We start from the raw sequence: 20526 nt of genomic DNA, 5'->3' as shown, positions 1-20526 counted from the left end.
TCACCATGTGCTAATGCTTGCCTGCTTTCTCCTGCAGCTGGAGGACTTCAGCAAAGCCTTTTGCCCCTTCATGGTGGCTCCTAAACTGCTGCCAACTAACACCCAGCACAGCCTCACCACCTAATGTCTCCTGTCTGTTTCTGTCTCTGAATCTCAGCCTGCTCACACCACCGATCCCTTGCAGCACAGGAACTCAGAGCAGCACTGGTGTCAAAGGGAAAAACAAATCCCAAATTATCAGTGGAGGATTTTGGCTGGAAGCTGCCCTTCTGTGCAGTGTGTCAGGCTTTCTGCATTTAAGTTTAAAGGAGAGCCTGAGTGTTGTATGGCTAAATTAACCCAATCTGCCACAAGCACAGCAAGCACGTGTCCTGTGGCTGCTCTGCTTTTAATGTTAAATACATGGAAGGGCAGACCTGTGGTGCCTGTGGCTCTGGGTATTTATATTTGCAGAACACTAACAAAAAACACCTGGAGATTGTCACACAGCTCTAATAATTATCTCCCATTGCATCCAGGGTTGGGAAAAGAGGATGTAAGTGGCTTCCTCTTAAGTATTTAAAAGTAATGTTTGAAAGTCTTACTTTCTTGGCCTGGTTCAAATGTGCATTAACACAAAGTTTCCTTTTGATTTTTATTCTCTGTTTCCGAAGTGATGACGTTATCTTACGGTGATTTTTTTTCACACCTAAAATTATTTTAAAAGTACAGATTAGAAAATAAAAATAGTTGATTGATTAAACTATTTGATTTTGAGCTCACTTCACTTGCGTGGCAGGGCTGGTACGATCTATGGATGCAGTTACTCAGCACAGTGCAGTTTGTGTTGTGGACAAGTGAACAATGGTGTAATTTCTGTACAAACAGGCTAGACTGGAGGAGAACTTCAGAAAATAAAAGCTTAACTGAGAACAAATGCAAAGGCCAAATTCTGAAGCAATTTGGTGCCCATTTCTGAAGCAATTTACTGCAATTTTAGAGACTATAGCTCCTTTCTCACTTAGAAAAAGACTTCCTGGGTTAAGTAAATTGCTGTAGGCAGAGGAGAGGCTGTTGCCAGGTCGGTGAGTGAGGTCCCCAATGTCACCTGTGCCCTCCTCTTGCTTTAGGAGAAGCAGCAGCATTTGGAAGCTGCCGAGGTGGAGACGCGCCAGCTCCTCCAGAAGCTCTTCCCCAAAGTTTCTCTTCCTTCCAACATGGTAAGAGAAGTGGATCTTCTTAACCTCCTGCTGGGGTCAGGGAGCTCTGCTCCTGCTGGGCTGGGCAGTCCTGGAGTGTTCCCTCACAGCCCCTCTGTCCCAAGGGTTTTGCAGTGGGGCCAGAGTGTCTCTCACTGGTGATGCCTGTACTTGCACAGGGAAGCAAAGCTATGGATGAGTTACTTCAAGAAGTGTTAAAAGAGCAAAATAAAAGGTTATTATCTTGTTGTTTTTATGCCCCACCATCTGATTTACCTGTCTGTGTTATTCAGTGTCTCACTGAGATAGTAAATGTTCAGGGGTGGGTAATGCCTGCTGTGTTTGCTCACTGGCACAATGGGGATCTCTGTATTCCCAACCTTTCCAGAGGAGCTACAGTGCCTCAGTGACACTTAATACAATGTAGGGGATTTTATTTTGTTCCCAAGCACTGATTGCCAGTTTAATGTTTTATATTTTTGGTGGCTTTCAGTGATTTTTGGTGAATTTCAGTGATTTTTCAGGGAAAATACCCTGGGTTCCTGGGGTTCAGATGGGGTGAACAATATCAAGTGAGTCTGGAAACATGGATGCATTTCATTTATAACCTCTAGAGGTTTTGAATATTCAGATTTAAAATTGTTCCAAATGTGCTAAAGTAAGTGTCCTGCTAAAAGGACTTTCTGTAAGGTTATGAAACAACCTTCTTAGAGTTATACAGCATCTGCTTGAAGTGCTCAGGGATTTGGGGAAAGATTCCTTTGAATCTTCAAATGCTTATGCAGGGCCCTGACACTTGCAGGAAGTCCTGTGTCTCCCAGCTGCATTTCAGCTCCTCCAGGCCCCCCTGAACTGTGTGTGTGTCTCATCACCTCGTGCTCCTGGGCTGCTGCCAGCTGTGTGTGCCTGAACAACAACCATGGGGCTGTGTGTGAGCTCCAGGCACTTGAGACACTGCTCCCTCAGCAGTGGGGAGGGAAATGTCCTGAGCAGAGCTCTCCTGAGGTTATTCTCAGCCTTAACTGAATGATTTCCCAACAGAGCCACAGTGAGTGGATATGTGGGTTTGAAAAGATGGCTAAAGAATACCTAAGAGAGGCTTCAGGATCTGAAGATGTCAAGGTAGGCACAAAAAATGGACAGTTGATGTGTGGGATAATTTGTCCAGTATAAATATTGAAATATAAATATTGAAAATTGTGCTGTGGGTTGGGAAGTTCAGGTTCTCAGAGAAGTCACAAGAAAATTGCTTTATATTAATTCTAGAATGGTTTGGGTTAAAGATCATCCAGTTCCAGCCCCCCTGCCTTGGCCAGGTTGTTCAAGCCTCATCCAGCCTGGCCTTGAACCCTTCCAGAGATGAGTCAGCCACAGCTTCTCTGGGCAACCTGCTGTTCAGATATTCACAGAAATGTATTTGCATCTTTGATAAGTACCTTGAGGAATTGTGAGTTCATCAAATTGAAAATCCCCATTCTCTTTTTTTCAGTAATGGGGTTTTTTTACAGTAACTCAGAGTTTGTGACTGAGTACTGAGAGTGGCAGGTGAACACTGCACTTGCTGTTATTTTTTCATGGGTTGGAAAGACAGACCTCCCCAGGAGTGATACCACTTGTTGAAATGAGATGAATGGAACTGAAATCCATCCACTGAGATGTGACTCTTGTGGTGCCTTTGCTCCTTTGCCAGGCTATGGAGCAGAAGTTGAAGGAGGCTGAGGAAATGCACATCCTGCTGCAGCTGGAGTGTGAGAAATACAAATCTGTTCTGGCAGAGACAGTAAGTGGGATGCCTGGTCACCTCTGTGATGTTCCAGCTGCCTTTCTTCTGCTCTGAGCTTTCAAATCCCTCTCTCTTCTTAGGAGGGGATTTTACAAAGGCTACAGAGGAGTGTGGAAGAGGAAGAAAGCAAATGGAAGATAAAAGTTGAAGAATCACAGAAGGAACTTAAACAGGTATTTCTGAAGTTGTTTTTTTTTTTTTCCTCAGCAGCCAGGCAGGCTCTGCTTGAAGTCACAGAGGGTGTCTGAGCTCTGTGAAGGCAGGTGTGGAACAGCCCTGGCTGCCTGGTTTGATGTGTGCATGGCCAGGGGATGAAAAAGGTGAAGCCTGCAATAAGTATAATAGGAATGATTCCTCATATCAAGGGTATTTTGGTGCTGTGATACTTTGCTTCATGTAAAGGCTGGGTTTTCACTTTTGAAGGAATCTATTTCCACTAAAGAGACTGAAAATTGGAGGATTTGTTGATACCTTTAGATTTATGTCACTACTTCTGTTGCCATTTTTACAGAAGCAAGAAAAACAAACAGCACAGGTATAAAGTCTTTGACCATTATGATAAATCTGTGTCTCAGAATCACAGGAGGGTTTGGGTTGGAAGGACCTTAAAGCTCATCTAGTTCCACCCCCTGCCATGGCAGGGACACCTTCCACTGTCCCAGCTTGCTCCAAGCCCTGTCCAGCCTGCTCTTGGATAATTCCAGGGATGGGGAGTCCTTTGCAGATGCTGCAGGAAGCAGCCAAATAATAAATAATAATATTAATGCTGATGGGATAGGAAGCCAAAGATTGAATGTACAAGTGTCCCATTAATGTGCCCAGAAATATAAATTTTTCTGATCCTGGTAACTTGGGCCCTGTTTTTATTGAGCACATAGGTTTTTTTCTAAATATGTTTGTGAGCAGATATGGACTCTTTGTGCTAAAATTGAAATATCATAGAATCATAACAGTTTCCTGAAAGCTGTTAAAGTGCTGCTCAATCCATTATGGTCAACTAATTACACTTGAAATTGCCTGCAAAGCTTTCCTTTTAGGAAGGCTCTGTTGATAGCAAAAGTGGGAAGAAAAAGGGCTTTTATGTTTATTTTCTAATCTAGAATTAAAGTAGGTCAAACAGCTTTTTTAAAAAAGTAATTTCTAAAGTATCTGTGCTTAGTAAATTTGAGTGCCACTGTGTGAGCCTGGCAGCAAACAGATGATTTATAAACATCTTGTTTGAGGGGCTTATAAAGGCTGTCAGATCTGGAACTATAGATGTGCTGCCATCTGCTGCACTTAGCCAGCCCCAAATAAGGCTGAAAATGCTGGGTTTGGGTACATGGATGGTGAATACTCCCAGTCTGGGAAGGATATTTTCCTTACCATGGCTAATGGACAACTGGATTAGTGCTTCAATTCCAAATCTTTCAGCCATGTGGGCTCCTAAGTATGTCAAAGAACTTGGGCTGGGAATTGATAGGAATGGTGTAGACTCAGTAAATTGAATTATTTGAGTGAGCATCTTATTTTATTCAGCCACTCTGATTTCATCCCTAATATTTTTAGGATAAAATATTTAGATATTTAGGATAAAATATTACAGATCATTTCTACAATCTTGTGTATTTATGCAGAGTTTGTCTCAGACCAGCCCAACTAAATATTTTTATTTTTCCCCCAAACTGCAGATGCGTTCCGTGGTCACTTCTTTGCAGCACGAGGTGGAGAGGTTAAAGGAAGAAAACAAAGAAGTTGAAACTGTAGGTGCAGGTGGTTTTTTCTTCTTGTCTTGGAAGATTTATGTTGTTGAAACACAGTTTAGGCTTGTGCTGTAAATCTGAACTTCTCCCCAGCCTGTGCTGCAGTTTAACCTGAGCCTTTGGGGGAGCGTTTTTAAAAGGCAGAGAAGCTGGAAAGTTGTTCTGGTTTTCACTTCTGTACTCACCCACTGGGGCTCTTTCTTGGGAGACTGAGCAGTTCACTGCTTGTTGACAATCATGGGCTTGATTCTTTCTCTTTTTTTTTCTTATTTTTGATGTTTAAATCTGCAATCTTGTGTTTAAATCTGTGCAATCGCTGGGCTTGAAATGCTCTCAAAACATCATGGAATATTTCATAGAAATTTACAGCCAATTATAAGCAAATAATCAAGCCAATAATCAAGCAAATGATACTGCAAGAAAACACTGGAAACATCTGATTTAACTCTGTTTTTCTGTTTCTAGCTTAAAAAAGAGAGAGAACATTTGGAAAGTGAACTAGAAAAGGCAGAAATAGAACGATCCACTTATGTTTCAGAAGTCAGAGAGGTAAACACAATTGTCCAAGCTGTATTTTATTTTTTTTTCTTTTGGTTACCAGTTGCCTGGCAAACTAACCTAGTGCTTAGCCCCTGTGGCTGAGGAGTTTGTGTGCTTGTGACCTTAGGCTAGAGCAGCACACTAATAACTGAGCAGAAGAGAACGGGCATACTAAGGAGACAAATCCTAAAAACTCTAAACTTCATTTCAGCTCAAAGATCTCTTGACTGAATTGCAGAAAAAACTTGATGATTCATATTCTGAAGCAGTAAGACAGAATGAAGAGTTAAATTTGGTAAGAAGCTTGTTGGGCACAAACGAGGCTCCCAGCATACGTCTGAAGCGGAGACTTATTTCAAATCCTGTCTGTTCTGCTAACCTCTTCAGCCTGATATTTTTGTCCATTGAAATCATTTATGTAGTCTGACTTTTACAATTTGTCTCTTTTCTCTGCTCCTAACAATAGCATGTCTGGTTCTTAAGACTTTTTCCCAAAGTCTGTAAGACTTTCATTCCTGAAACTTCTTGAGAAGATTTGCAGTGTAGGCATATGAAGCAGCAAATGTAATGTCCTTGGAGCAACAAAAGTGGTGCTCTCATCAGTTTAACTGGAGGATTAATCTCCTCTGGTGGATTTTTTTTTCCCCCCAAAGCTTTTGAGGATGCAGCAGTGCTATCCCTGCTCTGACTGTGCAGAGCCTTTTCCATCCTGCTCTGTATGAGCAGAAATTGGCCGAGCCAAAGTTGGATGAATTCAGAGTATTCAGCCATTCAGCTGCTGACACCCTGCTGTGGCTGAATGGCTGTGCTGGCTTGGTGCTTGCATGTGTTACAGACTGTTTGGCTAAAAATGCTTCCAGCCAATAATGCTCCTATAGCAGCTTTCTCAAGAAGGACTTGGATTAACAGGATAGACCTAAGGATGCATGGTTTTCCATTTTGAGCCCCTTCCCTTCTCACTTGTTTCATTCAGTGACCTGTTTTTTAAGGCTGCAGGAGCAGTCAGAGCCTTCCTGTGCTTGTGTTTGGCCAGTGCTTTCCTGCTTTTGAGCCAGAATTAGGGAGGGTTGTCCCTGTCACCGTGTCTGTGGGATGATGGGACAGCCAGGCTACTGCCACTGATGGAACTGGGCTGAAATAGCTGAAAAATAGAAAAAAATCACCACCACCACAGTAACAATGTGCTGAAGTTAATGGTACACTAGCCTCAGCAAGCAAAGCCTCTCATTCTGAAAGCAAAGAAAATGGGAATTGAATGCATGTCTGGGAGTTAATCAGTAAACACCAACCTCTTTGAGGCAACAATTTATTATGTCTGTGGACAACAAAAGCTTAAAAAGCTGAGCTCCCTGCTAGGGCAGCTTGAGTGCAATGTGATGGTGCTGTGCTGGTGGGAGTGTGAGGATGTGCTAAACAACCACCTCCATGCTGTCCTGGGTGTGTGTGAGTGGCTTCTGCAGGAGGCTGAGGAATTAGAAATTGTGGGGTTTCAGAATGGGTTCCCCACTATTTAAAAGGTAAGCAAGTGAAAATGCAGAGGAGCTTCCTGAAAATGGTGTAAGCCCAGCATTCACCAGCCCAGGTGCTCCAAAGGGGGAAGCCTCCAAGGGTGAGACAAACACAATATGTAGGTTTGGAGTCAGTAAAAATTCAGGGCTCTGAGTAGCCCATTGTTCCCTCCTTTAATCTCCTGCTGGCTTCCAGGAAGATTGACAGCAGGAGTAGTGAACATTAGCACAGCACACTTCAGAGGCACAAATCCAACAAAATTGGCACTCGAGCTCCTTGTTAGCACTTCTGTTTGAGGCTCAAGCCTCAAGTGCTCTGGCTGGTTCTGTGTGCTGTATTGTAGAGCAATCAAAATATCCTTTAAAAAACTGTGTATCCTTTGGAAAGGCTGCAGTTTAAGTACTGACTGCAGCCAGTACAAAGCATTCATCCCTCTTGACTGAAATAGTTTCACTATTTTGGATTGAATCTAAACACAATCGACAAGTTAATATGTCCCTGTCAGTGATTCATGCCTTGATGTGCCATTAACAGACTGGTTAAGTCAACATAGTTGTAGTAAGTGGTGCTTTATTAAGATGATAAGTAGAGCTTTTTAGTTTATTCAGCAGTAGAGAGACTGTTTAGCCTGCTCTAGCAAGATGACAATCTTCATTTTTGCATTTTTGCTGTGAATTAAGTTGGAGTCTGGGCTGACTCCCTTGATAAGGATGCTGGAGAGGCTGATGCTCCTCCTGGAATGGAGTTGCAAAGTTGAAACCACTCGTAAGGAAGCCAATGCCAACCACATTTTTGTCTTCTGCAGTTTCCATTCTTTACCTTTATCTTTACAGATGGAGTCTCTCTTCCTTGACTGTCCTGGTAAACCTCATCATACATGTCCACTAATCCCCTGTGTGCAGTAATTGTTAGTAAATCTGACTCCCTTTGCAGTCCATGTGCACTGGGTTAATCCCTGGGACAGACAGAGGAGATCTGTGTGTGTGGGAGTGGAACTGATTTGCTTGCTTACTCTTTTGCAGCTGAAAACACAGCTAAATGAAACACTATCAAAACTCAAAGTTGATCAAAATGAGAGAGAAAAAGTAGCTGGTGACTTGCCCAAGGTAAGCAGAGACCCTTAGCAGTTGCACATGTAAATGTTTGCAGAACCCCTCAATGTCTGGAGTTTTGCAGTGCTGGAAATGATGATTTGAAGGAGCTTGATTTGAGCTGGTGGGGTGTCTTGCTCCACTGGCTGGGACTGTAAGAGCTCTACCTGCATGTCAGAAATGCATGAAACTGCAGCTAAAATGAAATGATAAAATAAAAGGATAAAATTGCAGCTAAAAGCAGTTTAGCTTTAGCTAAATCCCCTGTTCATGATAATTTTATGCCAGTAGACACAAATGGTGATCTGGGGCTGACAATTCTTTATTTAAAAGAAACTCCAGCCTAACAAGAAGCCCATCCCACAGCCTTCCACCCACACTGCAGGTTTTTAAATCCAGTCTCAATGGCAGAAGGTTGCAAGCTGCTTTACAAAGCATCTGCCCTTTTGCACGTGGTGACATATCCACTGTAAGCCAGGAAACTGCAAATCCTAAAAGTTAGATCTGTGCAAGTGTGATGGGACAAACAGCTGGGTTTCCTGTGCTTTTCCTCAATGACAAGATGGGTTGGAGTGGAAAATCTTGAAGCATGAGAGGTCTCAGTGCTGTCTGTCACTCCAGAAACAAAGGTGTCATGGGAGAATTGGTAAATGGAGGCAGGAATAGCCTGTGGGGTGGCTGGGCTCTGGCTGCAGGCTCTGCAACACCTTGTTCCTCCAGGATAGTATCAAAGTGGGCTGAGTTCTTCCAGGGTTGGAGTGGGAAATGCTGTTGGGGGAGCATCTTTTGTCCTGGACAGGGATAGGTGATCACAAAAGCACTGGAGGAGGTGAGAAGCTAAAGGAAACCTGCTGTAATAAAGAATTGAAAACATTTTTGGATAGTTGTGTTGGGTGTTGACATGCAAAGCCAGCTGTGCTGATGTCCATGGTTCATGGTGTATCCTACATAAATACAGAGCTGGGGTTAGGATTTTGGAGACCTGCACTCCTGCTCCTGTGAAATTTACTGCATGATTTTTACCTGATAACCTGATGTGAGACTATTGAAGCTTCCCTGTAGGATTGCTCTCAGATGCAGACAGGCTGACATGCAACATGCTGATTGTGAGGAGACATGTCAGTCTTGGCAAATGGGTTGGTCCCTGGAGCAAATCTGGCATAAAACGGATTTCCTGGCATAATCTGGCATAAAACAGAAATCTTTCCTGCAAATCTGGCATAAAACAGAAATCCTTAGACAGAGCTGAAGATTTCCTGTGTCTCTGGTGTTCTCAGGGAGATGGGGCTTTGCTAATTGTTGTGCTTTGTCTGTTTCTTCCTTTCTTTTTTTTTAATATGTCTTTATTTTTATCCTGTCTTTCCCTTACAGGCCCAGGAGTCTTTGGCAGCTCTGGAGAGAGAAATTGGGAAGGTTTTTGGGGATGCCAATGTTATTGAAAACAGCGACGTTTGCACAGACTCGGTGAGTGATTCCTGGAGCTCCTGCTCAGGGGCCACTCAAATCTCAAAGTGGCAATTTTGGGAAGTGAGGCCCAGCAGAGGAACAGGATGTTTGGGTGATTGGGGCTTTATCCAGTGCTACAGCTTGCCAGGGTGTCAAGGATTCACTGGGAATTTTGCTGCTGTCCGGATCGTGACCTCCTTCCTGTGCCTCAGATTTGCAATGAGGAAGGGGAGGGATTCTGGGTTTTTGGTGGGTTTTTTGTTTGGTTTGGGCAAAAGTGGGGAGATCCCCAGACTTGCCCCTTCAAGAAGGAAAAAGGGAAGGCAAAAATAACTCTGCTGATGACTAAGTGGGCTGAAAACATTGTTGGGTTGGCCCTTGTGCCATCAGTAATGCCAAAGAAAGGCAGTCTTGCACAATGTGTAACACTCAGAGATTCTCTTGCCAGAACATGGTTCCTTCTGCTCCTCTGAAGCTGTGGCCAAGAGCCAGAACTTGATTTCAGCTGGAATTTGTGTGACCTTGATGTGGCCCAGCAGCAAGATGTTGCTAAGCTGAGCTTCAGCCCTGAGTGCTGTGGGTGGGTGACTCTGCAGGCTGCTGGTGTTCCTGTATCCCCCAGCAGTGACATTGCAGCTTTAGGGTCAGGAATTGGGGGCAGGTGGCTCCCCTGAGCCTGTGGGTTGCTGTGAGCACAGCTGGGTATGGATCTGGTCCTCAGAGCATTGCCCTAAAGGCATCACCTGCACAGGGGCTGGGGCTTTGTCACTGGCTTTTTCCATCTCTGGCAAAAACAGCTTTGACACCAGCCCTGGAACAGCTTTCCAGAGGGTATTTGGGAAGGCTGAAGGAGATTCTCTCCCAGCTCAGTGGTGTCAATGGAGCTCATTCCCCATTTTCTTCTGAGTGGAAGGACCTGCTGTCATTTGAGGGGCAGAGGAGCACTTGCTGATAGCACAAATAATTTATATCAGCTCCTTTCAGCTGATGAACCTAAATGGCTTCATCAGCTGTGAGAGGAAGCTCAGGGTCCTCTGAGGAGAGCTGCAGGAAAGCCTTTGCAGTCATTAGCAGGAATGAAATGGCTTTTCCAGGCTCATCACTCATGGATGCTGATGGACCCCTGGGCTGGGCTCGCTGTGGCTGAGCCAGAGATGCAGCTGGGCCTGGGAGATTTCAGGTGTGCCAGCCCTGGTGGGAGCTGATTCCTGCAGGATGGGAGAGCTCTGAGCCCTCCCTGTGCTCCCAGGGGAGGGCAGGGGCTTCTGGTGCCTGTGATGCCTTGGGAAGGCTCACCTAGAACAGAGGCTGGACAGGGCTGAAGAATAAAGCAGGGATTTATCAGGAGGGCTCAATGGATCCACCTTGGGCAGCACAAGAGCCCAGCCAGGGCTGCACCCAAGATGAACCAAAATGGTCACAAAATGCACGACTGCTCACGGAGTTTCACACTTTTATCAGTTCTGCTCCATTTGCATCTTGCAGTTCATTGTCCCATTCCAGCTTTAGCCCATACAGTCCCACCCTGCTTGGTTTTCTCTCTTCAATCCATTTAATTTATGTTCTTGGGGCTGAGATTTGGATCATTTGTCCTTGGTGCCCAGCTGGAGCAGGAATTGTTTTGTCTCCCTGCTCTGTGCACAGAGCTCACCATCCCCTGGTATGGAGCCCAGACCCTCACACTAAAGCAGCACAGAACCTGAAAAACAGAAAAGCTCAAACCTGAGGCATCAGTGCCAGCCAGGAGCTGTGTCCCTGTCTGCAGCAGCTGGAGAAAAGCCCCCTCCAAACCACTGCCCAGCTCTCTGTGCTGTGCCTTCATGGCTTATCCATGGGGACATCAGAGCCATCAGCAGTGACACCAGTGCCATCAGCCATGGCATTTGTGGCTGGTGGCTCTGGGCAGCCCTCCTGAGCTGGGCTGTCACCAGATGTGCCCTGTGGTGGCCCAAATGTGCTTGTTTGGTTTAATTGCCTTACCTCACAAAACCCCTGTGGCTCTCTCACTGCTCTGCTCTTGCTGCACCTCGTGGAGCCCAGGTTTCTGCCAGAATATCCATGGCTTTATTCTAAAGAGGGGTGTGGAAAAACAGTCCTAATAAACCTGCAATTAAGCCTTCATTAGTAAAAATACATTAATTGTCTAAGCAGCACTTTTGACAGGTAGCCATTGGCAGAGGCTGGAATTAGAACATTATCTTTTCTGCTGCCTTTTTTTTTCCTCTTTTTGAGGGGAGAAGAGGAAACTGTCTCCCCAGAAGCCTAAAAACCCAGCTGAAAATAGCTCTGAGATCAAAAAAGAAACTCTTCCAGCCACTTCCACCTAGCAACAGTGCCTCTTTTTTTTTTTTTTTTTTTTTAACTAAGGACCTGAAAACACATGCTCGAAAATGAACATATTTGTTCCTTCTGGGTGCTGGAACCAACCCACAAAAATTGAGAAATGATACTTGCATAAACCTTCAAACACAACTCAGAGTGTTTTCTTTAGACTCCTTTGCTTTCTATTTAAAAATAGACCATTTGGGGTTTCTAATCAGCTGCTTTGTCACTTATGGGACCAGCTGATGACTAAAGGGGGCTTTTAGTGTGCTTTAAGGAAGTCATTTCTATTCAGCAGCTTGCTTAGGCACTGAGCTTATTTTGAGGCTTATGTGCAATCTAATGTGCTTTTCCCCCCAGATCTCAGTGCAGAGCAGTCCATCACTGCAAACAGGGAATGCCAAATGTGTGGAACAGCCCAGGGGAATCTGTCCAGACTGCTCAGCTCCTCTTGTATCTGCTGGGTCTGAAATCACAGGGGCTTCCCCACTACCCTCCTCTTCCTCTCTTCATCCTCATCTCCCAGAGAAGTGGATCACAGAATCCCAGAATGATTTGGGTTGGAAGGGGCCTTAAGGACCATCCAGTTCCAACCCCTGCTGAGGGTGGGGACACCTTCCACTGTCCCAGGTTGCTCCAAACCCTGTCCAGCCTGGCCTGGAGCACTTCCAGGGATCCAGGGGCAGCCCCAGCTGCTCTGGGCACCTGTGCCAGGGCCTGCCCACCCTCACAGGGAAAGATTTATTCTGTTTATGTGACCTAAATGTCCCCTCTTTCCCCCAGGTCATGGAGAGCACAGGGCTGGGGCTCAGCAGTGTGAGGCAGCTGTGCACCCCTGGGTTAGCAGGAGCTGCAGGAGGACTGTGCTGAGCCCAGATCCATTGGGATCTGGTCAGGATTGGCCCCAGGAGCATTGGGGATGTGTCTGTGATTCATGAGTGAGCCCTGCCTGCCATTAGTGAGGTCACAGAACAGAAGGGAGATGCAGTAATGAGGGAGGGAGGGAGGAGCTGCTCCCAGAGAGGGGCTGGGAGGGCACTGAGGGCTCCTTCCTTGCTCCTGCTGGTTCTGTGCTGCTCCCAGGCAGCCTCACTGCTGCTCAGAGCTGGATTAATTCATCTATTGGCTGCTAATTGCCTTTACCTTTCCACTTCCATCAGTCTGGGTGAGACTGCTAAGCCAAGTCTCAGCCTTGACAGACCTGATTTTCTACTTTAATAAGGGTAAAACAGGTCAAGGCTACCCTAATACAGATCCCAATGATTTTTTTACAGTAGAACAATGTTTACCAGTTGCACAGGAGTAGGAGCTTTGCTGTGATTTTGTTCTCTTGTCTGAGCCCAGAGTCCTTCCTGTGATGGTGCAGGTGCTTGAGTTTGGTTTACTGCTCATTTTGCATTTCCAGCCAAATGGGAGCAGGGAAAATGGCCCTCTCTGAACTCTCTCTAATTTCCCTGGAGCTCTGGGGAGAGATTTGCACCCACATTATGCATCAGTCTCGTTCTGTGGGTAACCCCAGAGTGGGGCTGACGGATGCTGAGAGCCTGCAAACACCTCTGTGCCCCTGTGGAGAATTGGTGCTTCTGCAGTGCTGACACCATGGCACAGTTGCTGATTTTTAGCTGTTAAATTTCAAGGAAAAGCTCTCCTGCAGGTGACCTGCATGTCTGTGTTCTGAGCTGAATAAGGAGCAGTAAGGTGGGGGTGTTGGGTGTGGAGTGCTCTGTGCATCTCTGGAGGAGTTAATCAATAAATCTAATAAACCAGGGGTTAATTAATCAATAAATATATAATAAAACAGGGATTACACAGCACTGTTAGCCCAGGCTGACAGGGAGGGAGGCAAGAGGAGGAGAGTCCATCTTCAGCTGTGACACTTCCTCATTAAGAAACTGTCAGATTCCTAGAAAAAAAAAAAAAAAGGCTTTTATTTTTGTTTCAAAACACAAGCTCAGCATTTTCATTTCAGCACAGGAAGCTTTCTAGCTCGTGGTAGCTTTCATTTTTCCTTTCCTCTGTGTTTTCTGGTGCTTGGACTGTTGTGTGAAGCCTTCATGTGAGTCCAGCTGTTGCTGGCAAGTGGGAATTTCCCAGGGCTTTGGAGCAGAGGGTGAATCCATGGGATGGCTGTGGATCTCCAGGCAGCTGTTCCAAATGCTGGTTCACAGCTGGAGCTGCCTTGGCTGGGGTGTTGGGTTCTGCTGAGGACACAGCCCTCAGCTCCTCAGTCACACCCAGTCCTTGGTGGGGCAGGAGTTTGGCAGTTCCAGCTCTGGGGCCAGGATGGTGCCTGTGATGCCTTGGGAAGGCTGAGCTAGAACAGAGACTGGACAGGGCTAAAGAACAAAGCAGGGATTGATTCAAAGCATCTCCTCCATGGACCCACCTTGGGCAGCACCAGAGCCCAGCCAGGGCTGCACCCAAGATCAACCAAAATGGTCCCAAAATGGACAATCAGTCATGGGGTCTCTCCCTTGGATCAGTTCTGCTCCATTTGCATCTTGCAGTTCATTGTCCCATTCCAGCTTTAGCCCCTGCAGTCCCACCCTGCTTGTTTTTCTCTCTCCAGCCCACGGGGTTTGTGCTCTTGGGCTGAGGTTTGGATCATTTGTCCTTGGTGCCCAGCTGGAGCAGGAATTGTTTTGTCTCCCTGCTCTGTGCACAGAGCTCAGTATCCCCTGATGTGAAGCCCAGACCCACCCACAAAGCAGCACAGAATGGGAAAAATAGAAAAGTTAAAACCTGAGGCATCACCTGTGCACCCTGGCCTGTGTTATAAACCACATTTGTGGGTGTTCAGCCAGGCTGGTGGGGAAATAACCTTTGAGGCTGGATGAGCTGTGCATACCTGCACAATTCCTGGAAGCAGGGAGGGCTGGAGTCCCAGGCAGGGGTGGTAGGAGCTGGATGTGCAGTTGATTCCCTGGAACAGGAAAGAGCTCCTTGACTTTGAACCATGTTCTCCTTAAACATGGCCATAACCCTCTGACTGACAAGAATTGTTCCCCTCTGCACCACCAGTTGTAATTTTATACAGAGGATCTAATTCTGGGCTTTCTTGGTAATTAGATTGTAAATGAGTTTTTAATGATTTCCTTTTTTTTTTTCCCTTCTTCCAGGAATTGAGTGATAAAAGGAGAAATGTGGTGGTGAATCTCACCCAGGATGTGGGTCACCTCAAGAAGCTGCTCATGTCAGTAAGCCAAATGCTGTCAAAGGGATGAGGACACTACAGCCAGGTGGGTGTGGACAGTGACCCCCCAGTTCAGCTCCTGGGAGGGACACTGCTGTGTTATGGTGGGGCTTTGTTCAGATTAACAACTCTCATGTCAGAATATGAGACTTTGTACAGTCAGTGAATTATTAAGGTTGGAAAAGCCTTCTGAGACTGAGTCCAGCCTTTCCCCAGTTCTGCCAAGGCCAGCACTGACCATGTCCCCAAGTGCCACATGCAGGGATGGAGATTCCATCACTGCCCTGTTCTAATTCCTGACCCTGGTAACACTTTCAGTGAAGAATCTTTTCCTAATACTCATCCAAATTCCAAACATGCAAATCATAAACAGCTCCTGGTAGGCACTGGATTTGTTCCTGTCTGGATGCACCTGCCAATTAGTTGAGACTGATCTTCTGTCCCTCATGTAGGGAGGTAATTCCACCCCTCCCTGCTGCTTCCTGCAGCAGGATGCCCCAAGTTTTGTTCTCCCAGAGCCTTTTTTCCTCTCTGTTTGCTCCACCAGCAAACTGTGTGCACTCCCATGCTCTGATTGCTTTGGGATGGAGGATATGGAATAACCCACAGCAGTGGCTGGGAGTGGCTGAACACCAGCTTGCCATGGTGTTGAACAGTTACAGACACATGGACAAAGCTTTAATTTAAATATTCAGCCAGCTTGGAAACCTGGTGATTCACAGAATTCCAGAATCACTGGATTGGGAGAGACCTTCAGGATCACCCAGTCCAGCCCAGCCCCAACAGCTCAACCCTGGCACCCAGTGCCACATCCAGGCTTTGTTAAACACACCCAGGGATGGGGACTCCACCACCTCCCTGGGCAACCATTCCAGAACTTTCTCACCCTTTCTGTAAAAACCTTTTCCCTGCTATCCAGCCTGTATTTCCCTTGAGGCTGTGTGCTCTGGTTGTGTCAGTGCTGCTGCAGAAAGAGCCCAGCCCCAGCTGAGCACAGGCACCTTTCAGGAGCTGTAGATAAAGTTAAATAACCCAGAGTCAGCTCGTCCTGACTGAAGGTTGGATAAGCTCAAGACACTGAACTTTTTAAGGAAACTGATGCAGATTTGGGCCTGCACTGGGAACTGCAGCACTCAATGAGGAGTGTCAGAGCTCCCTTTCATCTGCTGAGGATGGGATTTGTTGTATTCCTGATTCAGGAGCTTTTTGTGCTCCTGCCTTTGCAAAGCAGGGGCAGCAGAGCTGGCAGAGGGTACCTGGGTGTCCAGGAGGGAGGGAGGGAGATGCTGCTGCACCTTGGCTGCTCTCAGAGGCTGCTCCTGCTCAGCCTCCACCACCCAGGCCCGTTCCCTTGGGCTTCCTCATGGGCTGACACCAAGGAAATGCAGGCAAGGTGCTGGAATTAGGGAATTATTGTAATTCTCCTTGGGAGGCTGCTCCTCTGACCTGGTGCTTTGTGTTTCTCTTGCAGAGTGAAATCATGGGGGAATTGTTCATTTGAGGATAGCAGAAGGCATTGTATTATATTTTGCCAAATTAAAGCCTTATTTATGTTTTCACCCTTTCTACTTCGTCAGAAACACTGAACAGAGTTTTGTCTTTTCTAATCCTTGTTAGACTACTGATTTAAAGAAAAAACCCCAACTCTGTAGACACCTCCAGAGTTTAGTTTTATAATAAAAACAAACCTGTTTGGATAATTAGACCTTTACATTCCTGGAGAGACAGTAAACACATAATCTTTTATCTTATTTTGCTCAATGAAACTTGTTCAGAAAACTCCAACGTGGTAAAGTCACCGATGGGAAATGACATTTTAATACTGATGTTGTACACTGTTTTACTTAATTACATTTTTGGGATTAGCTGCCTCTGACTTCAACCTCAAGTAAACACTCCTTTTTTTTTTTTTTTTTCTTTTTTTTTGGTTGCTAATGTAATCAGTTTTTGTAATGGTGTCAGCAAATAAAGGGATGCTATTATTCAAGGTGTTCCTGCTCTCTTCTTTCAAGTGAGTTTGGATGACTCAGGTGAGGTTTCCACCTTTCCCCTCCCCAAAATGAGCATCAGGCTGCACCCACTGTGCTTGTTTCTGGGCAGAGGATGAGGCACCAGGTTTTAAAAAAGACAAGAAATCCCTATTAAAGTGCCATGTAAATTGTGGTTCTGTGCCATGTGTTGTCTTTGGGAAGGATCAGGGAGTGCCAGGAGGGGAACAGCTGGAAACACTGGATGTGACAAAGCCAGTGGTGAGCAGAGTGTGTCCATCTGCCCCAAATCCACCCCCTGGATGGGATCTGTGGATGGGGTGGAAGGAGTTCTGGGACAGGGTTTGGATGCTCTCTTACCTTGTGCTTTGTTGGGAACAAGTGTGGGAGGGTCTTTGATGGGACAGGGATTCTGCTGGGGGTGTGGGGAGATCAGGTGGCCCCTCCTCTGTATCTTGGAGGAACCTCTCAGTCCTGTGGGATTCTGCAGTGGGCAAGTTAGGGGTGCTTTGATTCTTTAGAACACTGGAGGATGTGATTATCTGAGGGAAAGTGATGAAACAGGGGCCAGTCATTAATTGGGGGTTAATTGCAGAGGTGAAACAGATCAAACTGCTCATCCTGAGCTGTTCACACTCCCCTCTGTGCTGTTTTTTAGTTAATATTTGGCCTTCACCAGGCAGGAGCTAAAGAAGCCTCTTCCTTACTTGGTTCCAGTGATGTGGATCATGCCAAGTCCTGCTGAGAGCTGTGAAATAGTTCAGAAGAGGGAGAAAGAACTGGAAAATGTGGTTTCCTTACAGCAGGAGCTACCCCTGGGCTCCAGCTGTGGCCACTGAAATGTTGTGTTCCATGGAGTAAAAACTCAAATGCCATTAGCCTGACTTGTGTAGGTGTTGGATGTGGAAGGTGGAACACCCCTACAACTGCAGATCCAAGGAAAACCTGAACCCTGGAAGGTCTCCACACTTGCCCTGGTTGGGGTCAGAGGCTCTAGCAGGTGTCCAAACACCTATTTTGGGGTGTAATGGGCAGTTTAATGGACCCATGCAGGTCTGACTGATTTTAAATGATTGAAGAACATCACCCAGGAGTTTCAGTGGTGATGGTTTGGGCTGGGGTGTCCCCGTGCCTCTGAATCTTTCCTGCCCCTCAGGGGAGTCCCCTTGGCCACCCATGCTGGGAAAGCTCCTCTGAAGCATCATCCCAGTGGGATCTGGTCTCTGCAGCTAAGGTGAAGTCCTTCAAAATTTCCTTCAAAAGGTGGTTTGGAAATGCTGGAGGTGCCTCGTTCAGCAAATAAATAAATAAATAAATAAATAAATAAATAAGTAAGTGCTTTTGGAAGGGCCAGCAGTGCCTGGAGAGCCTCTGGATCATTCCTGTGTCTCCAGGCTCTTTGTGTGGGCTGAGCTGCAGAGCAGGGGGTGCAGGTGCTGCTGCAGTGCTCAGGTGAAAAGGGGAGAGGTTTGCAGCATCATTCCCTCTCTCTCTTGGCAGGAATTCTCCCTGGGGAGGACAGGAGATCTTTTTCGTTTTGAGATTTAAGCTCAGGCTTTTCTTTGGCTTTGGGGGATGTACAGAGGTGTTAGAGGCAGCTGTGCAAAGATCCCCTGGCAAGCTCAGCTGAGCAAAGGCTGATCCCCTCTCTGAGGGCTGAAGAGAGGGCAGGCTGGGTCCCCAGGATGCTGTTTGATCTCACTGTCCTCTCCAGCCCTGCACAAAACACCACTCATCCCATGTGGTCACTGAGGAATCCCTCCTGCCTGAGCAGCTGCTGGGAGAAAATGGGATGAGGAAAAAAAATAAAAAAAATAAAAAGTGTGGGAAGCTGCTTGATCAGTGCAAAGGCAGGGCTGGTGCTGGTGTGTTCCCAGGGCTGGGATCTCTGCAGAGCTCCAGCCCCGGTGCCCAGCCAGGCAGGAGAGGAGCAGGATGGTGTCTGCCTGCACTAGAGGGAGACAATAGCTAATGGATACAGGGATGCTTTTCCTGGAAAAAAGCCCAAAGTGGGATATTCAGATGCTGGCAAATGGATTTTTTTTTCCTAGTATTTTTTTTTTTTTTTTGAGATGATTTGCACTGGGAAAGCCTGCACTGGGTGATGAGTGCTGAGTGCTGCCCTGTGCAGCCTGGCTCCTGTACAAACCTGGCTCCTCCTGCTTTCAGTTCAGCATCATCCCTCAAAATGGGAATGGTGATGCCTCAGGTTTGAGCTTTTCTATTTTCCAGACTCGGTGCTGCTTTAGTGTGAGGGTCTGGGCTTTATATCAGGGGATGGTGAGCTCTGTGCACAGAGCAGGGAGACAAAACAATTCCTGCTCCAGCTGGGCACCAAGGACAAATGATCCAAATCTCAGCCCCAAGAGCACAAACCCCATGGGCTGGAGAGAGAAAAACAAGCAGGGTAGGACTGCAGGGGCTAAAGCTGGAATGGGACAATGAACTGCAAGGTGCAAATGGAGCAGAACTGATCCCAGGGAGAGACCCCGTGCCCGGCCGTGCATTTTGGGGCCATTTTGGTTCATCTTGGGTGCAGGCCTGGCTAGGCTCTTGTGGTGGATCCATGGAGGAGATGCTTTGAATCAATCCCTGCTTTGTTCTTTAGCTCTGTCCAGTCTCTGTTCTAGCTCAGCCTTCCCAAGGCATCCCTGGGGGAAGGCTCTGAGGTGTCTCCCTGAATTTGTGCTGCCTCTCCTGAGTCCCTCCCAGCCTTTCCTGGCTGCATCCAGCACTGGGGAGCAGCAGGTTGTTTACCCAGGAGCTGCTGCTGCCTTTTCTCAGGCACTGACTCACTCAGCTATTTATTCCTGTGATTAAAAAAGGAAAGCTCATGCAGCTTTAATTCCACCCCAAATAATTCAGCTGATTTTGCCATGGAAGCCCTGTGCAGTGACACAGCTGTGTCCTCCCAGGGGTGCCCGTGTCCCCCTGGCTCCCTGTGTGACCTTGGCTGTCTCCTGCAGCTCTCTCAGGGGTGGTTGCACTTTGGTGGCCACCAAGGTCTTGCCAGGCTGGTTTTGGCACAGAGGTTGTACTGGGGGGGTCTTCTGTGGGTCTTGGTGGAAGCTGAGTGGAGGGAGCTTCTGCTGGCTGAGTGGGAATTCCTGAGGGAGCGTCCAGAAGGTGAAAAACTCCAAATTTCTGCCAGGCTTCAAGGTTAAACATCCAGCAAAAACTCCTCCATGGGTCCAGACTGTGCTTGTGGCCTGGCTGGAGAGGAAAGGTTCTGGGGAGAAGCTTCTGGTGATGCTGTGGGACGTGAAGTCCCCAAAAGCTTTAAAACAAAGTGGAGATGACTGCTACTTTCCCAGCATTCCAGCTTTCTCTCAGGTCCTGCTGGAGGTGTCACAAATCCCTGTGGATCCCTGGGCAGTGGCTGTGGGGGGAGCAATGGGCAAGGGCTGCTCCTTGGAGGGAGATTTAACCAAAGATCTTCACAGAGGGCGTCTTCTCTCCCAGACTTGCTTAAAATCAAGCTGGACTCATTCCTGAAGGCTCAGATTTTGCTGAGCTCTGCCTGCCACAGGAGCAGGATCCGGGTCTGAGAGGGGGCCTCCTCTGGATGCCTTGCTCTGTGAGATTTCCACAGCAAACCCATCAGCAGGAGCCTTGAGGAGTTTCCCAAGGCTGTAGGAATGAGCAGAAGTGCAGGAGAAGCCATGGGAATGCCAAGGCTTGCTCAGGAGCTTCCCTGGGGGAGGTCACCTGTGCCGTGTCCCCTTGCAAACCCC

General features: G+C 46.9%; 1 protein-coding gene across 12 annotated transcripts in view; it reads left to right on the top strand.

The window, feature by feature from the left end:
- The window catches only part of KTN1 (kinectin 1), a 79486-nt gene extending 62693 nt beyond the window's left edge, over positions 1-16793 (top strand). For 7 of the 12 annotated variants that reach the window (XM_077180848.1, XM_077180843.1, XM_077180845.1 and 4 more), the window contains 11 exons: positions 1110-1199; positions 2220-2300; positions 2869-2958; positions 3042-3134; positions 4632-4703; positions 5169-5252; positions 5455-5538; positions 7775-7858; positions 9215-9307; positions 14731-14850; positions 16276-16793. In XM_077180848.1, the coding sequence (XP_077036963.1) occupies positions 1110-1199; positions 2220-2300; positions 2869-2958; positions 3042-3134; positions 4632-4703; positions 5169-5252; positions 5455-5538; positions 7775-7858; positions 9215-9307; positions 14731-14835 (876 nt within the window). In that variant the 3' untranslated portion in view covers positions 14836-14850; positions 16276-16793. The remainder of the gene's footprint in view (positions 1-1109; positions 1200-2219; positions 2301-2868; positions 2959-3041; positions 3135-4631; positions 4704-5168; positions 5253-5454; positions 5539-7774; positions 7859-9214; positions 9308-14730; positions 14851-16275) is intronic. The other 5 variants (XM_077180851.1, XM_077180853.1, XM_077180850.1 and 2 more) reach the window with 1 other exon arrangement.
- Positions 16794-20526: the final 3733 nt, after the last annotated feature.

The sequence above is a fragment of the Agelaius phoeniceus genome, chromosome 6 (genome assembly GCF_051311805.1).
Source record: "Agelaius phoeniceus isolate bAgePho1 chromosome 6, bAgePho1.hap1, whole genome shotgun sequence".
Lineage (NCBI taxonomy): Eukaryota > Metazoa > Chordata > Aves > Passeriformes > Icteridae > Agelaius > Agelaius phoeniceus.
Note: the sequence above shows the minus strand (reverse complement) of the source record. Positions and strands in the feature narration are given on the sequence as shown.